Source organism: Odontesthes bonariensis, chromosome 12 (assembly GCF_027942865.1).
Source record: "Odontesthes bonariensis isolate fOdoBon6 chromosome 12, fOdoBon6.hap1, whole genome shotgun sequence".
NCBI classification, from domain to species: domain Eukaryota; kingdom Metazoa; phylum Chordata; class Actinopteri; order Atheriniformes; family Atherinopsidae; genus Odontesthes; species Odontesthes bonariensis.
The window spans coordinates 31,445,758-31,462,535 of record NC_134517.1 but is presented as its reverse complement, the minus strand read 5'-3'; the positions used below and the strand labels follow the sequence as shown (position 1 = coordinate 31,462,535).

Sequence of the window (16,778 nt, the reverse complement as noted above, 5' to 3'; positions counted from 1 at the left end):
TGAAGTTCGACCTGAAAACGGCCCCAGTTCACTTTACAAACTCCCTGCAGAGTCCATATCAGCCTGAGTCAGACGGTTGTCTCAGTTACTGACTCACTGTTGAACACGAGAAGTAAAAGGAAGTCTTGACAGTGTCCTGCAAAAGTTTCCCGGCTGCGAGGAAAAGAGCTGTCGTTTTGGTGCATTAACGGCGGTCCAGCGTTAGCAGTTTCCATTTAAAGGAGGTGAGAAGTGAAATCGAGGATTTTTGCAGGACACTAACTGTAAACCAGAAGTGAGGAGAAGGCTGATGGTTCTGTGTGTTTAACAACAACTCTTCCATTACACCACCCTCTTGCAATCACACCTGATGTTCGATAATAATTCAACTTGAGTTAGATTTAATAAAACCAAAATCACGTTCTGTCTTAAACTTGAAGCTTGAGAACTGCTCAGCCTTGTCTCAGGACTGGTTTCATTTCTTCCCCTCTTCCTTTTCGCCCTCCTGGCTTCAAACTGAGTCATCTAACAAAACGAAACTCTGACATCATCACCGCTGTCGTGGCTGCGTGTGGCTGCGTGTGGCTTCTAGCTTTTCTTCATCATGACAGAAGTCAGCCAAAGCAGCATCTTCAGTCTGAGCCAGAGCCAACTGAGCTGCTGGGTTCTGTTGTGTGTGTGTGTGTGTGTGTGTGTGTGTGTGTAAATTTAGAAAAGTTTAGATATTACTTTTCTTGGAAACACTAATCATTTGCACGGTTTGTGCAGACTGTGTCTTTAGGAATAGAAAGTGTTTGACAACAGTCCTGAATCGGCCCTGTTACTGTTCACACTCTGACTGCTGCATTCTGGGAAACATACGGACAGATGTTAGACAATCGATGAAGTCTTAAAGGAAAAGTTCAACATTTTTTAGATAAATGTATTTGTTTTCTGGCTGATAGATGAACTCCACTCATTTTGACTCTGTGTGAAGCATCTTGTTTAACATACCCATCGGGGTTTAGGGAAAACACATAAAAGTTGTGGTGTATTTGGTAGGCTGGTATGTGGTGGCTTCTGCCTCGTCTGCAACTGCATCTGCAGACTTTTTTTCCCCTTTCGTGCCAAACTTTAAAAGTGCACTAACGTGTTGACTTTGAATTAGTCTCCCTGCTTAGAGGGGGGGGTAAACCTGCGAGATGCATACCTTCACACCTCTGCTTTAAGAAGCCCTGCCAGGTGTGCAGTGTCACCGTTGGAGGCATTTTTTACATCATCTGGTCTTCTGCCATTCTTGTTGGCAAATTAAAACCAGCCCTTAAAAATCACTTAACAGTAGATGGAAATGTGCATATATTCCCATTTATCTTGGAGGTTTTATAAAATTTTTCTGTTAAAATAAGATGCAGTAAGTGTGAGTGTCCTTTTGGTAAAGAGGGAACTGGACAAAGCTGTAGGCTGCTGGTAAAATAATAATCTAACTTTGTTCACATCATCGAACAGGAGGCCATAAAAGTTTTAGATGTTTTAAAGCTGAAACAGTCACAGCATTAGGACAGTTGTTATTGGTAGTTTGTTTTTTCTTGCTGTTGTTTTTACATAAGTGTGATATTTTTTTTTTTTTTTTTTTTTTTTGTGTGTTGATTTACATGTTTTATGCTTTTTTTTTTTTTTACCCTCTAATATCAAAACTCTGTAACGTGTTGCTTTTTTCTGTTTGGAAAAAAAAGCACAGATTCAGTCCTGTCTTGATTCTGGTTCTGAACTGTTTACCTGCTCTATTTTTGGCTTCCATCACTGCTTGCAGACTGCTTCCAGCCTTTGTGTGGCCGTTGCTAGCTACTTGTAGCCTGAATGCTTCACCGCTAGCACTTCTCCGAGCTAAAGCGCTAACAGCTTCTGTGCTAACGTGCTGGCCTGCTGCACTGGCTCTCCCCTCAGCCGCCTCACCCTCCCTTTACGGGGCTGCTTACTGAGAGAGAAAAGTTTGCAGAGCTGTACAGCTTCCTCTCAGTAAGCATCCCTGCTCGTCGCCGTGGTAACCTCTGCCTGCCTAAGCTCTGTACCAGCTCAGACTTGTGACCTATGACCTGTGTGTCCACTGGTTAACCTCCTGCCTTTTCTTTCTCTTCTTTTACTTTCTGGATGGATCGAACCACGTCTCCTTCCTGTTTTCTTCTCCCTTTTCTTTATTTTTCATATTTCTTTATGCTTTTTTGTTGCTTCCTCTGAACCTCTGGTTTTGCTTCTCCTCTTTTTCTCTCATAACATCACTCCATCACTCAATTTCTGACCATATTTTTTCTCTTTTTTGCTCTCTAAACTTTATCCTATTTGTTTTTCTCTCACAATTATCTCTTTTTTTTTGTTTTTTTGTTTTCTTGATCCCCCATTCTTCTTTTTTCTCTTCTCTTTTTGATTCTTATCTGTCTTTTGTGGAGAACATTTCTCCTTCTCTCCTCTGTTCTCCATTTCCATTCTAATCTTCCGACTTTTGCATCTCTTCTCCAACTTTTCTCCCTCTTTTTTGTTTCACACTGACGTCCTCATCCTTTGTTTGCTGCCTTGTTTCCTCTTTAACCTCTCATTCGCTCATTTTCCTCATCCTCTACTCACAACACGTCTTCCCTTCTTTTTGCTTTCTCCCTTTCTTTCGTTTTTTTCCCCTCCATCATCCATTCTTTCATTAACATCCTCTCCCCTTTTTTCCTTTATTTGACCCCACTTTCTCCACTTTCCCCCCTTCTTTCCCTTATGGGGGTGCCAGTCTTCCCTCTGTTCGCCCTATGACATCATCCAGTGCCGCCTGCAGCCGGTCTGTGCCACAGTTCGGGCTCTTGTTGCCTTGGATACGACCTTTCTGGACAGGAAGCAGGACGAGGCAATTTCTACTCCAAGCCCCGCCTCCTGCAGGGCATCAGGGACTCCCTCATTGGTTTCTGTTACAACTCAAACTCCGCCTCCTGCTTGGCAGATCTGGGACATTATTGGTTCCAGCCTGCTTCACATCATTTGCCTAGTTTTGCTGTTCGTGGCCTATAGTTGGATAGAGTTGACGTAACCGTGACGACAGCCCGTACAGCCCTGCCCTCTTTCTGCCCAGGCTCTTCCTCCTTATTTTGTTGCATTTATGTCACATGAGATAAACAATCCTTAGAATTATGGATGAAACTATGAAATAGCTGTAATCATTCCATCAGTGTGACTGTCATTCTGTGCTGCGGCTGACAGGAAAACAGAAGTTATATTTCAGTCTGTGGTACTGAAAAGGGTGATGTAGGAACTCTGTATAAAGTGATCTCAGCCAGCGTGGACAGCATATTGACCAGATGACATCACCCCAACCTTCAACATGTCTATTAACTAATCAACTTAACATCAACAGAAGTGATTAGTTCCCCATCACATGTGACACAATGCAGCATCAGCATGAGCCGACGCCTCTCTCCTCGCCTTCTTATCCCCGTCTGTGTCTTTGCAATAAACTGAAAGAGAAGCTCTTAACAGAGGCAGGACAGGTGGGGTCACTTTAAGTCACTGCGTCTTCTGCACGTTCTCCAGCAGAGATAATCACGTCTGCGCAGGATTTAGAGTTTATATATCAGACTGTTGCTTCATTCCTGAGCCTAAAATGTCCGATTTTCTATTTGTTTAAGCACTGACTTCCTTCTAAGAGAATGAACGTGCCTGTATTTACACCTCATTCCCGATAAAAACAGACTCGGATCTGGTGTTCAGATTGTTTATGTATTCGTACACTAATATGAATGGTGGACAGTATTTAGCGCACAGGAGCCTGGTATTGAGATAGTGTTTCATTTACTTGGCTCAAATCTTTAGCACTAACCTGGTGGTCCAGTGGATAATTGGCTCCATCAGTTTCTTTGACCACCCGCTCCAACGTCTTTATATAACCTTTAAGGTTAACTAGCTTGTCTTAAACATAGACTGTACGTGAAGTTGCAACCGCCATGACATCACCCATTAATATGTGAATCAAGTTAGTTACTTTGTCATCACCATCTTGGTTTTTTTGTAGCCAGAAGTAAACTTTAAGGCAAAATGGAGATTGATGCTTGTCATACTATTTAAAGATGGAGTTGCATTAAAAATGACCACCAGCACACCGATCAAAAGGAATTTTATTAAAGGACACCATGTCAGTTGAGTTTGTTGGAGCCAGAGGTGTTTTGGAAACAGCCTCTAATGGCCAGTGATATTGTACTTAAAGACATCGTCAACAAAGTCTTCACATTTGACTGACTGTGTCCACATTTATATTCAGTCTATGGTATTAGTCAGTACAAGCCAACGAATGATGTGTTCGATCTGATGTCATTGAGCTCTGAGGAGCTCCTTAACAGCTGCTGGATGGAGCTGCTGAAGCCCCATCTTATGAAATAAGACACAGTTACTGTTGGAATAATCATGTGGAGGCTACACACATTTCTGAGCCTGAAGACGAGTGAAGACTTCCTCCATAAGCACATGTTTCCTGCACGGAGACGTTCACCACAGTAAAGCTGCACAAACTGGATGTGTTGTTTTCTAACGAGTGATTGGAGGCCACGTCTCGCTATCAGTTGGGTGTATTTTAGCGCATTTATTTCCTTGAATAATCATTTTAAACTGCTGTTTGACTATGATGTTTTAAAAGATGAGAAACGTGTGTTTTAGTTCTAGTTTTCTTTTTTCAAACTTCTTTTCATTTCTATTCTACTTCACCCTGATATGCAATCTGACTGATTTTGGAGAATAACTGAAGGGCTACTGAAACTAGATGTGTTTATCAATATATATGACTTTTTAAGATGTTTATCTCAGAGGGTTTGATATGTATGAGATTATCATATTGCCATGTTTGTAATGTTGAAAGGAATTAAAAACTAAAGAATGGGATTACTTGCCTGTAGAAATACTGTCCGCTGACAGGCTGCCGGATGAGTTCACAGATGGAAACTAAATATCAGCAGCTGAGTGACACCATCAGCCTTCAGATAGGGTCATTAATGTTATTATTTACAGCTCTCTGCTGTTTATTCATATTCTGTCAAATGATTGAAACAGGAACTGTTTGTGGTGGTTGTTGGTGCCAGTATCTTCTCTCATTGGACTTTTCCACCAGCTGAGTCAGTGTTCTGGGTATTTTAACTTAAAAAACAAAGTGGGCTGCTCACCTAAAATCCTGTTTCGCAGTGGAAACAGCTTGTGGTAAATGGCAGTCCTGTATCAGACTGCAACAGGGACCCTGTGCTGCAGTCGGTTCACCATTGACCGATTGGTTGTGTGGTTCCACATCTGGAAGGATCTCCGTTGGTTGAAATGAAGTAATAGAATTCCTTTTAAGACGCCTATGTGATATTTTGCCTTGTTGAAAACAGAGCTAATAAACCCAGTTTATGGATACTTTCTGTTCTGCAGCATCATTGTTTAGGGTATGAGGTCTTTGGCCCAGAATATGATTGCTTTTTGAACACATGCTTATAAAGGCCACAGTCTCTGTTGTCAGTGTAATGCTTCAAACGTACCGATGCGACTCTGTGTGTTAGGCCTTCATTAGTCCAATGTCAGTTCACATCTACATGTAGTAACGTTTGGCAGCCACTTGGGGGCAGTCACAGAAATCTGTGGAACAATCTGAGCTATGAGTCGCTCTCGGTTTCATTGCTGCTTTAGCTTTGCTCTGCTTTTGTAAAAGACAGAAGTGAGAGTGAGACTAAAGGCTCTAGCATGGTTGCCGCGTCTGCTAGCGCGAGCGGTGTTGATGACGTCACGATTTCGTGCCCGCCATGTATAGTGGCGCAAGTCGTTGCGCCAGTAGTTGCAATTTTCTCCGTCACAGAGGTGGCGCTGCTACGTGAAGGTTACCTCTACTCTACAACCACGAAAGTGGAGAAGAAAACAATGCCACTGTCAAGAGCAGGAACACTGTCATCAATGATACTGCTGCAGTTTTCGGATCATTTTAAGTTTTTAATTCAGTTAATAGAGGTGAAGGTCTGAAGCCCCCGGCATCAACAGAGTCTCTGCCCTCTTCTTTGCCTTCACGTATCTGTCCCGTAGCTTCCTCCACACATTCTTACAGAACTCTCCCTCTTTCACCAAAGTTCTGCCAATCTCTGTGCACGAGTTTTGGGAGTTTACGTGCTCCCTGTGCTGTTTCACTGCAGTTTCGTACAGCTGCCTGTACAAACGCACCTCCTGACTGAGCCGGTCTCACATCGGTCCATCCGGTTTTTCGTTGGTGGCACCGCCAAGTTACAAAAATCGACTGGTGCACGACAACGCGCTGCGCCGTCTGTTCAAGGGAAGCGCCAGGCCTGAAACGTCATTTTGACATCACGGTGCGACACCGCCGTGACAGACGCGGCAACCATGCTAGCGCCTTAAAGGCTGATTCATACTCGGCGCAAACGCGCAACTGTTCTGGCTCGAGAACCATTAATGACGTCATCGAAAGCGCCAGCCCCTTCACAGTTCCTTCAGCTCATAAGCGCAGTTTGCGCCGAGAATGCATCACATTTGCAGTTCTCTCCAGACCAGCGAGCCTCACTGTTGAGGAAACAAGCTGAAAAGCACACGAAGAAAGCATACACAATGCCACCTGTGGTGTCACGTCAGCAGAGGCTGGCACATCTGATGCGGAATGAATTTACTCTGGGTGTAGAACTGTATATGTATCTCAGAGCTAAGCGGCTGCGGCAAAAACAGAAGAGAAGGTGGAATGTTCGTCCTTTGCAACAAGACGAACTTTGTCAAACGTTGTCCCAGTGTAACTTAATAGACGTGTCGTACAGATGTTTGTAGAGGTGCACCGTCTCGGTCACCGCGGTCTCTGCAGTGTTCATTTTTTCTTTTTCTTGGTCAGCTGTTTCCAGTTGAGCGCGCGTGAAGTCAGAAAAAAAGTTGTGTGCGCGCCCTTGCGCCGCGCGAGGATTTTCTAGCTTGCGACGGGGGGCGTGGCGGAATTTTGGGACACGTGACCGTTTGCGCCATTTGCGACCAGCTAGTATGAGCGAGGTCGCGCCGAGTATGAATCAGCCTTAAGGCTCTTCGTCATCTTTGTGATGAAATCTATTGTCGTCAGCACCTCGAGCCCAAACTAACTTCCAATCAATCAGCACCCGCCTCCAGGTGTTGTCATCTCCAAGGGCTACATGCTGTTAAGGCATGCAAGTTTGTCTGCTTTGATTAAATATCCTAAATCCTTCACTCTGCGTGGTTTGATGGGGATGGAGATGGATTTCTCCACGCAAGCATTAACAGACCCTAATTTCTGTGTATTTGTACTACTCCTGTTGCCTCTTGGGGGCATGCTGGCAAACTCAGACCATGCAGAACTTTGGAATTAGCAGAATGTAAACCTGGAGACGGCAAAGGAAGTTTGTGTTTGATTTATTTTAAGATCATGGCAAAAACAACCTTAAAGTAAACCTAATGAAATGACTAACAGGGTGCTTCTCTAGCTTCTGTTTTTTTAAATTTATTTTGTAAAAACAGAGAAGAAGAGTTGCTCTTTCCCCAAAAGCCCAGTCTGTTCTTATTGGTCAGTTCGTTATCAGTCATAAAACATGTTTTTATGTTACAATCTCTGAAATACCTTTAAGATACTTACATGTACAAACGACGTACTGTGCAAAATAAAACACTTTAAAGGTAAACCTGATTTCATGTAAACTGCACGTGAAAACACAAGCACCGTCTCTTTAGTTGTTTCACCTCTCTGAGTCAGTGGCAAGACTTTTTAAGCTCCACACTTCTTCCAAGTGTTCTACAGCGGTAAACTTTCCGATAACTGGATACAGGTGCTTTTTTTCCAGGTGAGCCAGCGGTCAGCAGGTATTCTCACACTGAAAGCTGTTTGAAGCAGTGCAGAGCTGATTCACATCAAACTAAAACGTCATCAGAACAGTATTTATTCTGCAAAGCGAGTGAAGACAGTCAAAGGTTTCACACATTATACATGCACGCCTTATATTTGCAAGCTCTGTTTCTAAATCCCGTGCTGTCTTTTGTCTCTTTTGTGCATCTGCTTCCACACTCCTTTCTCTCCTCCTTTATGTTCACCATCCCTCCTGCTCCTCTTCCCTGACTGCTCTCCCAGGACAAACTGTGTCTTCCTCACCACATCCTGGAGGAGAAAGGCCTGGTGAAGGTTTCCATCACGGTGCAGGCTCTGGTGGACGAGGCCTCCTGCAAACACTCCCTCCTGACGTGAGCTGCGCAGACCGGCCGGCGGAGCCTCGAATCAGCCGACACGTACAACAAACACACACTGACGTGATTTCCCATGACGCTACAGCTCGCCTCTGCAATCGCTCTGCATCCTTGTCAGCAAAGTGTTTTTGTTTTTTATTTGAGGAAGCAGAAAGGGAACGCAACCCATCAGAGGTGGATTTAATTACTAATTCATAAAGGGGAACTTTAGAATCAGGACGAGAGTCGGGTAGAAGACCGTGTGACTAGTTGCAGGCAAATTTGAACCTTTAATCATGTGATTTAGATCAGTTTCAGGTGGAAGTTTGGTGAAAATTAACTCGGTTTGAATCCTGACTAGCGTATTTAATGCTCCACATCTGTTTTGTTTTGGCTTGATTTAGTACATTTTAACACTGGCTGGTACCTTTCTTTTCTTTTACTTTTAAATATTAAAGCCATCAAGACAGGGCGAAGGAGTACGTTTCAGACTGAAGTTACTTTATGGAATTCATTCTTAGTATTTCAAGAAACTTTGACAGTGGTTGAAGGAAATATTTTTATTTTTCCAAAGGACACAAAAACGTCTGAAATTAGAGGACATTTTGGGATTGAACTCTAAATGAGATGTAGAGTTGTTGCACCTGTTTGCTGTCATTTTGAACCTTTTAGTCCACCTCCGCACCACTTTGGATCACGCTGTCTATGCACACGTCATTTAAGCTAACTTAAATGATTTTCTGTACAGATGAGAGAGTTTTCTGTTCTTACTGAGGTTTCAGGTGAAGTGTTTCTGGACTGAGTGTTTTGCTCTCAGTCGTCTGAAGAGAATAAAACCAAAATACTAAAGTCTTAAACAGAGGGAGACCGCTTTTATCTGCAGTTTATATTTAAACCTGAAGATATTTATAATATAAAGAGAATCTGATAAATGGTTTGAGTTGTTGTATAGAGTCGGAAAGAAAAAGCCCAAAATATTTTTCTCTAATATATTTTAGGTATAATTGTGTATGTTTCATAAAGTTTCCTTCATTTGTGTGGAGCCGTCTGCATGTCCCTGACTCAGGCTGTGATTAACTGCCACTGTGGGGACACTAATCTGTGTTTCAGACGGACGGACTGAAAGGCTGAACTTTATTTGGTCTGTTTCCTTTCGCACGTGTTGCTCATCAGTGTTCACTCAGTGAAATTAGGCCTGAAGGACTTTATCAGTGATTAGTTGATTAGTTTTGTGTGAGATGCAGTTTGTTAATGTGCCAAAACACACGCGGTATTCGTGGAAATGAGCAAACACAGGTGATTCAAAGGTTGAATAGACTTTCCATAGAGCTGAAGGTGTGGATGGGGCTGCTGGATGGGCTGATGAGCACAAGGACAGGGGCCCAGCTTAAAGCTGTACAGTTCAATTTATCAAAACAATCTCAATGAGACCAAAAAAAAAAAGAAGAAAATAGCTAATAAATGCAGACGGCCACAGTGAGGGGAAGTATTTGTCCTGTGTAGCACAGGTTTTGCTCAGGGGCCCATTATTTAGTCCTCCATCCATGTCTTCTGCCCTCGACTCCTCACATCCACTTCCCCAACTTAACCCTGGTTTTCTGTCAGCGTCCACACTGCGAGACACTTGATGAAGTTTGGAGCCGTGTATCTGGTATTTAGCGGTCAGGATGCGGCGGGTTCAGCCTCCACCCTCAGCTCCAACAGTCTGGACCTGTGAGGAATTTTTATAACTCTAATTTTAACTGCTGAGTTTTAAAAGCTCCAACACAAAAATAACTAATTCTCAATGCTTTGCCGTGTAAATTTGAGGTTGATGTAGCGAAACGTTCCTCTGGCCTGCTGACTGTGCTGAAACTGTGTGTGTGTGTGTGTGTGTGTGTGTGTGTGTGTGTGTGTGTGAGAGAGAGAGGTTCAGGCCGTACATGTTGCTGTGTGAGATTACAGACTGTGTGACTCAGGGTGGGTTTGGTTTACTGCACTGTTGATGCCTCATTCCAAAGTGTGCTACATCAACAGTATTCCTGTGTGTGTGTGGCTTTTCCTTTTGAATCATGTGGCAGTGCAGACCTGACACAAAACCAGCTTTTAAAGGGGCAGTAGGTATTAACCACCATTACATTCTGCAGCTCGATTAGTTGGTTAGTAACGCTCTTTTGTTCTCGATCCATTTACATTTGACATTTTCTGTCTCCAAACGCTTTTACTCTGCCTTGTTTCAAAGCAGCGGCAAACTGTTGGATTTTAGCCATCTTATAAGTTCGCTAAAAACCCGACTGAGAAAGTCACCTGATGAATTTGTCTCCATCGTGTTTGATGTGCGCAGACTTTCCGATGAAGATACCTGCTGCATTGTAGCAGGCTGTGACTGTGAAGAGCAGCACGGATTCAAAGTATCCCGCCACATGACTGCGCTGCTTACGATGGCGTGTGCCAGTAGGTTTCCTGATTTGCAAGGCTTGCAGTTTATAAGCACACGTTGCGCTGAGTCTCCACAGGTCAGTGTAAACAACCTAAAGGGAACAGCGGTGTTTCAAAAAGGACGTCTTTTCTTTTTTTGCACCGATTCAGCATGACCACTGTGAAATCAGCTTGTGAACCAGTTGGAAAAGAAGCCAAACTTCAGCTTTAAAACTACAAATGTAAAGTGCAGTGAGATTGCAAAAAAATTGTGTACTGCCCCTTTAAAACCTGTAAAAAGTCTGTCTCTGTTTAATTTGTTTGAATGAGACGTTGTGTGTTTGTTTTTCTGTGCAGCTTGATATCCAAAGCTTGAGCTACTTAAAGATTCAGCAGTAAAATAAAAAATAAAATAAAAAAGAGTCGATAGATGAAAACAGCAAATGCTTCCACTGGATAGATTTCACAGTTGCCAAAACAAATCTTCCGTCTGTTGTGATAAACATGTTTATTTAAATGTACTATAGGTCTGTACATATTATTTCTCCCAAGGATTTCCTGTTAATAGTTTGTTCATGTACTGTATTATTCAGCATAAAACCGCCTGCTCTTCACAGAAATGTCATATACACGACAAAGAATAAAGAACTGCTTGCGTATTTCAACACTACAGGCAACCTGGTTGATAAATTCAGTATAATCTTGTCACTGTACGTGCTGTTAATAATTATAAACAGTATTATTTTTTTCCTTCTGGCCAAAATAGAGGAAGAGCAAACTTGCCTTCCTGATGTTTCTCACATTTCTGATGTCAAATCAGTTCAGTTTAATGGTCACAGAAAAGCAGACGATCATGAAAATGATCCTGTTGGCGGGCGGCTCAAACAGAAAAATGTAGAACTCAGCTGTTAGATATTAAAGGGAGCTGATTATCTGTCTGCATTCCTTCATGTGATCACAGATTTACGCACGTCTTCCACGGTTCTGTGCCCATCACGTCGTCTCACGTCGTCTCCGACTGATTCTGCACTTTAAACTTGTGTATTTATATCTTTGTTTTGGCAACTCAAAAGAATCTTCAATCCCTTCTCCAATGAAACCATTAAACCAGAGTTTAGGTTAGAAATGTGATGCTGGTGAAAATGATGTGTGCCTGCTGAATGTAAAGCAGCTGTGTTATTTTTTCTTTTTTTTGTATGAATATCGTCCACAAACGGCCTGTACTCACTTTTTTGTACTTTTCTGACTGGGAGCAAATTTATTTTTATGTGACTTCTCTTCAGGTTTGTTGAACTTTTGATGTAACATGCCCTTTTGTAACTTTTTTGTGAACTTTTGTGTAATTTGTTGTACAGCATGCATGAAATGTCCCCCGTAACGGCGCCTTAACTGCTGTGAATACTGTATATACTGTACTGTATTTCTCATCACTTTATCAGTAAAGACCTCACATGTGAAAGCAAATGTTCCTCTCATTGGATCGCTGCACCAGCAGAGTGAAAACACTTGCGTAATTGTAAAATTCAGAGTTTTCTCTCTGATGTTTATCAGTATCTCACATGGTTGTGGAGGAACTTTAGCCCACCCTTCTTTCCAGCGTTGCTTTAGCTCATTGAGGTTTGCAGCATTGGTTTCTGCACAGCTCTCTTAAAGCATTTCAGTCAGGCTGAGGTCTGGACTTTGACTGGACCACTGCAACACCTTGATTCTTTTCTTTTTCACACATTCTGCTGTAGATCTGCTGCTGTGTTTGGGATCATTGTCCTGCTGATGAGCCAGTTTCAGCCCAGCTTTAGCTGTCAGACAGATAGCCTCATATATGACTCTAGAATACTCCAAGTGTCTGGCTGCAGACCTGCACTGTGAGGAACGGAAGTTGATTCGAAGCCTTTCAAAATAAAAGCGAGTCTACCGAAAGCACGTATTTTTAAACATAAAATTTTTAAACGTTGCGACCAGTTGTAGGGTTATCTACAGATAATCAATGGAGACTAGATGTTAAAACATTATTGGCCTACTCAAAACATGCATTATTTAACTTATTATTTATTTAACTGAGATTAGCATGCTGTTGCAATAATTGGTCTTTAATTTCTTCAGTCTCACAGATTCTGGGCTCTGACATCACAGCAAGCCAATAATCCAAAGCACACAGAGAGGATGTAATACCTGATAGATAAGAACAACTATTCGTATGCATCCACGCCTGAATCTGATCCAAAATCTGCTCAGGGAGCTAACGTCAGTGATGGCAAAGATGCCGTTTTATCCTCAAAATGCAAAGATTTTATTTGACCTGAACACATTTGAAGCTTTGAAGTAACCACTGTTCTGCTCTGAGAAGATAGGTGCACCATCATATTATTCATGTCAGCCCACATTAAATGCAGGACACAAATATTCAACTGCAAGTGAGTCATAATTCTACAAATCGCACTTAAAACTACATCAGCCCCTCAAGTTTAAGCTGAACAAACCAGCTTTTAAACTGGTAAAAAAAAAAACATGAGGCAAATCAATAGTAAAGGAATTTATTCAGGAAACAATGTGACTGTTCACTGACAGCTCTGCTCCAACAAAAAGAGTTTAGAATCACCCCGTCAGGTCAAAGGAACGCCTCCTGATATGTGATTAAAGTCTCCATTTCTATCCGAGACTTCAGGTAAGTGCTTCAGGCTGAAAACATCAGCAACTCCGCTTGTTTCGTGACATAATTTGGTTTCCAGGGAGCGTTTTGTTGCACTGGTCTGCAGGAAGTGGGAACAAAGGTGAGTGGCGGCAGGAGAGCTGCAGTCCCAGTGGACCGATGCGTGCGTTAAAGCGAGCCGGCAGCTCAGGCGTTCAGGTACTTGGCGTGGTGCTTGATGTGGTCGTTCATAAAGGAGTAGATGAAGAAGTAGCTGTGGTCGTAGCCCTGCAGGAGGAACAACCCCATGAACTGATTACCTTCCAATTAATCAGATGGAAGTGGAATACACAAAGCAAACAGACTTTACGTTCAGTGTTTTTACGAGAACTGACCGGCTGCAGTCTGAAGACGACGGGGATTTTCTTCTCTGAGCAAACGGCGATCAGGTTATCGGGCAGCAGCTGGCTGGCTGACAGGAACTGGTCGTCGCGGCCCTGATCGATGAGGATGTCGAGCTTCGGGCCGGAGTACGACGCTGCCAACACGGTGGCATCGTACGCCTGAAACCCATGAAAAGCAGAGCCGTGTGAAGATCTGTTAGTCAAACATACTAAAACCTTTTTCTTCTGCCCGACTTGGATTAAACAGTTGAGGGGAAACGGTTTGCTTTGGCTTTGGAGTGGTCTTACCTCCCATGTGGACCTGTCAGAGCCCAGGTATCCTGAGAAGGCTTTCTGGCCCCAGGGACACTGCACAGGGTTACAGATGGGGGCGAACGCAGACACAGCCTACAGGAGAAGCATGAACATGTCGGTGATCACTTTGGTTATTCAAAATAAACTGTAGCTTGGCATTAAATCTGGAAAGAAGAACTGTTGGCTTTGTTCTGTCGAGTGAACAGTAAATGTACTGTTCAGACTCTTAAAAAAAGAGAAAAATAGTGATGGTGTAATTCTTTTCAGTACCTTGTATTTCCCAGGGTTCTTCAGGGCACAGATGAGCGCCCCGTGGCCACCCATGGAGTGGCCGGAGACTGAAATCCTGTCTGGGTCGGTGGGGAAGTTAGCGTTGATCAGTTTTGGGAGCTGCAAGAGAAAAACAAGCCCATAATTAGCACTTTCCATCTAAAAGTACAGGTGAGAGGCAGACAGATGACGTAAATCCATCGCACCTCCTCTGTGACATAGGAGTACATGCGGTAGTTGGTCTTCCAGGGGTCCTGGGTGGCGTCGACATAGAAACCGGCTCCTGTGCCGAAATCCCAGCTCTCATCTTCCCCCTCAATGTTACAGCCACCTGAAGCAGGATGGAGGGAGTCCGTCAGTTTGTTGCAGACACTCAGAGCCACATGTATGCGTTATGTACAGTTGTCATGCACAGACATCTAATATGTGTATAATGAATTATATCGTGAAGAAAAACGTACGTGGGCTGGTGTCTGGGGCCACGATGATGATGCCATGCTCTGCAGCCGGGAGCTGACCGCCAGCTTTAGTGATAAAGTTCTGCTCTGTGCACGTCAGGCCTACAGAGAAACACAATCTAGGTTTAGAAATGTATATACACGCACATATACAGAATATATTTAAGGTAAATCAAGAGCCAACAAGTACAATCAAGCTTTGAGACTCATACATTAATTCAAGTGACACAGTAAAGTGACTGGAAGGGTGAACCGGTCTTTAACTCCCCACCCTGTCATCAGCCAGAGACTCACCAGAGAGCCAGTACATGACGGGACATTTGTCTGTTTCAGCCTTGGGGGGAAGATAGACGGCAAACTTCATTTTACACTTCAGCTCGGTGCTGCAGAGCAAATACAAACACGTGAGTTGAACTGACTTTTGCTCTCTTTACTTCATGAACACATTCATGTTTTCAATGAATTTTGAACGGAATAAAGTTCTTGTTTTAAACTGCGTCATTGTCCTGCCACCAAGTCTGATATCTGCCGTCATGCTCCCACACCAGCTGGTCTGTTTTCTTACTCTGTTTGACATGTTGCTGGGTTTTTATTCACTTAATTCAACTCAGTTCAGATTTATTTCCATAGCACCAATCGCAATAAATGTATCAAAGATACAGTCCGCTCGCTGTTAAAGTTAACTTATGTTAGTGTGATTTAATGGAGAGATGTTACTGCTCGCTGATATGCTTTTATTTGTGTGCAAACATGAGTGTTTATTCGTTTAACATTATTTTACAAATGTGAAACGCCCCTGCATGAGCTGAATGTGAGGTGTGAAAATGTGTCTCACCTTTCATGTTCGAAAACCTTCTGGAAGCCACCAGCGCACTTGTTGGAGGACACTTGTGTGAGGGCCATCTTTGATCTGCAGACACACAACAGCAGCTTGAACACAGTCTTCTCCACATTAAAGTTATGAATTCCTGATTCAGCATTTAACTGCTTTTATTATTGTTCAACTCCAACTTCTCGTCCATATGGCAACCTTGTCAATCTCAAATTGTAGCAGCAAGTCCCAAAGTTTTACTAACACAAACTGCAATTTATAGCCGATGTTGACCGCGATCAGATCCAACAGAACGGAACAAAACAGTTTTATGCCAATTCTTGTGCATGCAGTCTCCACTTAATTCTTCAGATGAGCAATATTGCTTTCTGGATAACGTGCGCGGCGAGGTGCACAGAAAAGGCAACAAATTACGTCCTTCTATATGCCGAACTGCACGTAAGCTTTCAAAACACCAAAAAGCACTCCATAAGCTAAAGTGCCTTAAAAGCACTTACAATCCAAAAAACTGGAAATTAAAAATGGGCGGAATTAGAATGGAGTTTGGTGTGTACCACCTCGGTAGGGGGCGTGCAGGAATTAGCAAGCAAAGTTAGCTCCTGTGAATGTTACTTACCGGTAACATCTAGTCACAAATGTCCAAGAGAAGTTGTTGCAAAGCAAGTAAACAACTTAAACGCATTATTCACAAGGCATACCTGATTAAATCACTGTATTTTGTTGGTAAATGTGCTCGGCTGGTTGGTCCGCTAACTTCCCCGCCGTTGCAGCTGTCAGTCCAGAGAGCGTCCAGAGTCCAACAACGTCAGGGTCAACGTGGTGACGTCAGTGGAGCCGCCCCCTCCTCAGTTTATACGCAATACACGCATTCTGCCACAAGATGGCTCTGCCGTTCAAGAGGAGAAATCCTGTTTTTGTTTGAAAAAACACGTAAAAAATGGAGTAAAAATCATACTAATAATGTCAATATAAATGATAACTTTTCAAAAGATAGAAAATATCTACACATGAAGGAAATTAAAAGTTAAAATCGTGCAACAAATGACAGGTATAAGAGAAAAATAGCAAGATTTTTTTTGACAGTTTCTAATCTAAATACTAGCAATTTTCATGATAAATGTTTAAATTTAGGAAGTATTCATACTAAAAATAAGTGCTATAATTAATCATGGACATAGTGTTCAGTTATGGACCTTGAAAGCTGAAATCAGGTTTGATCAGTTAACACTCTTGAAAAAACAATGTTTGTGGTCTTTGGATAACAGATGAGTATATCTCGTCTCAAGGAAAGAAAAGCCACATGCCTCAGCATAGAATTTTCATTGGAAACATTGGAAGAT

At 42.7% G+C, this 16,778-nt stretch overlaps 2 protein-coding genes across 7 annotated transcripts in view; one reads left to right on the top strand and one right to left on the bottom strand.

Moving 5' to 3' along the window:
* lrch1 (leucine-rich repeats and calponin homology (CH) domain containing 1) overlaps nt 1-12,012 on the top strand; it is an 81,439-nt gene extending 69,427 nt beyond the window's left edge. For 3 of the 5 annotated variants that reach the window (XM_075480112.1, XM_075480111.1, XM_075480110.1), the window contains one exon: nt 2,729-6,342. In XM_075480112.1, the coding sequence (XP_075336227.1) occupies nt 2,729-3,022 (294 nt within the window). In that variant the 3' untranslated portion in view covers nt 3,023-6,342. Of the gene's footprint in view, nt 1-2,728; nt 6,343-8,065 lie in introns of those variants that run through there. The other 2 variants (XM_075480114.1, XM_075480113.1) reach the window with 1 other exon arrangement.
* A 1,057-nt stretch (nt 12,013-13,069) lies between these two features.
* On the bottom strand, nt 13,070-16,239 carry esd (esterase D/formylglutathione hydrolase). 2 transcript variants are annotated; one of them, XM_075478785.1, is made up of 9 exons: nt 16,055-16,239; nt 15,442-15,516; nt 14,901-14,989; nt 14,610-14,708; nt 14,355-14,479; nt 14,149-14,268; nt 13,873-13,971; nt 13,576-13,743; nt 13,070-13,468 (listed from the first exon to the last, which is right to left on the bottom strand). In XM_075478785.1, exons 2-9 carry the CDS (start codon nt 15,507-15,509, stop codon nt 13,388-13,390), a joined length of 849 nt encoding a protein of 282 aa, XP_075334900.1. In that variant the 5' UTR covers nt 15,510-15,516; nt 16,055-16,239; the 3' UTR covers nt 13,070-13,387. The 2 variants fall into 2 exon arrangements, with proteins under 2 accessions (XP_075334900.1, XP_075334899.1); XM_075478784.1 differs by having other exon boundaries at nt 16,137-16,239.
* Nucleotides 16,240-16,778: the final 539 nt, after the last annotated feature.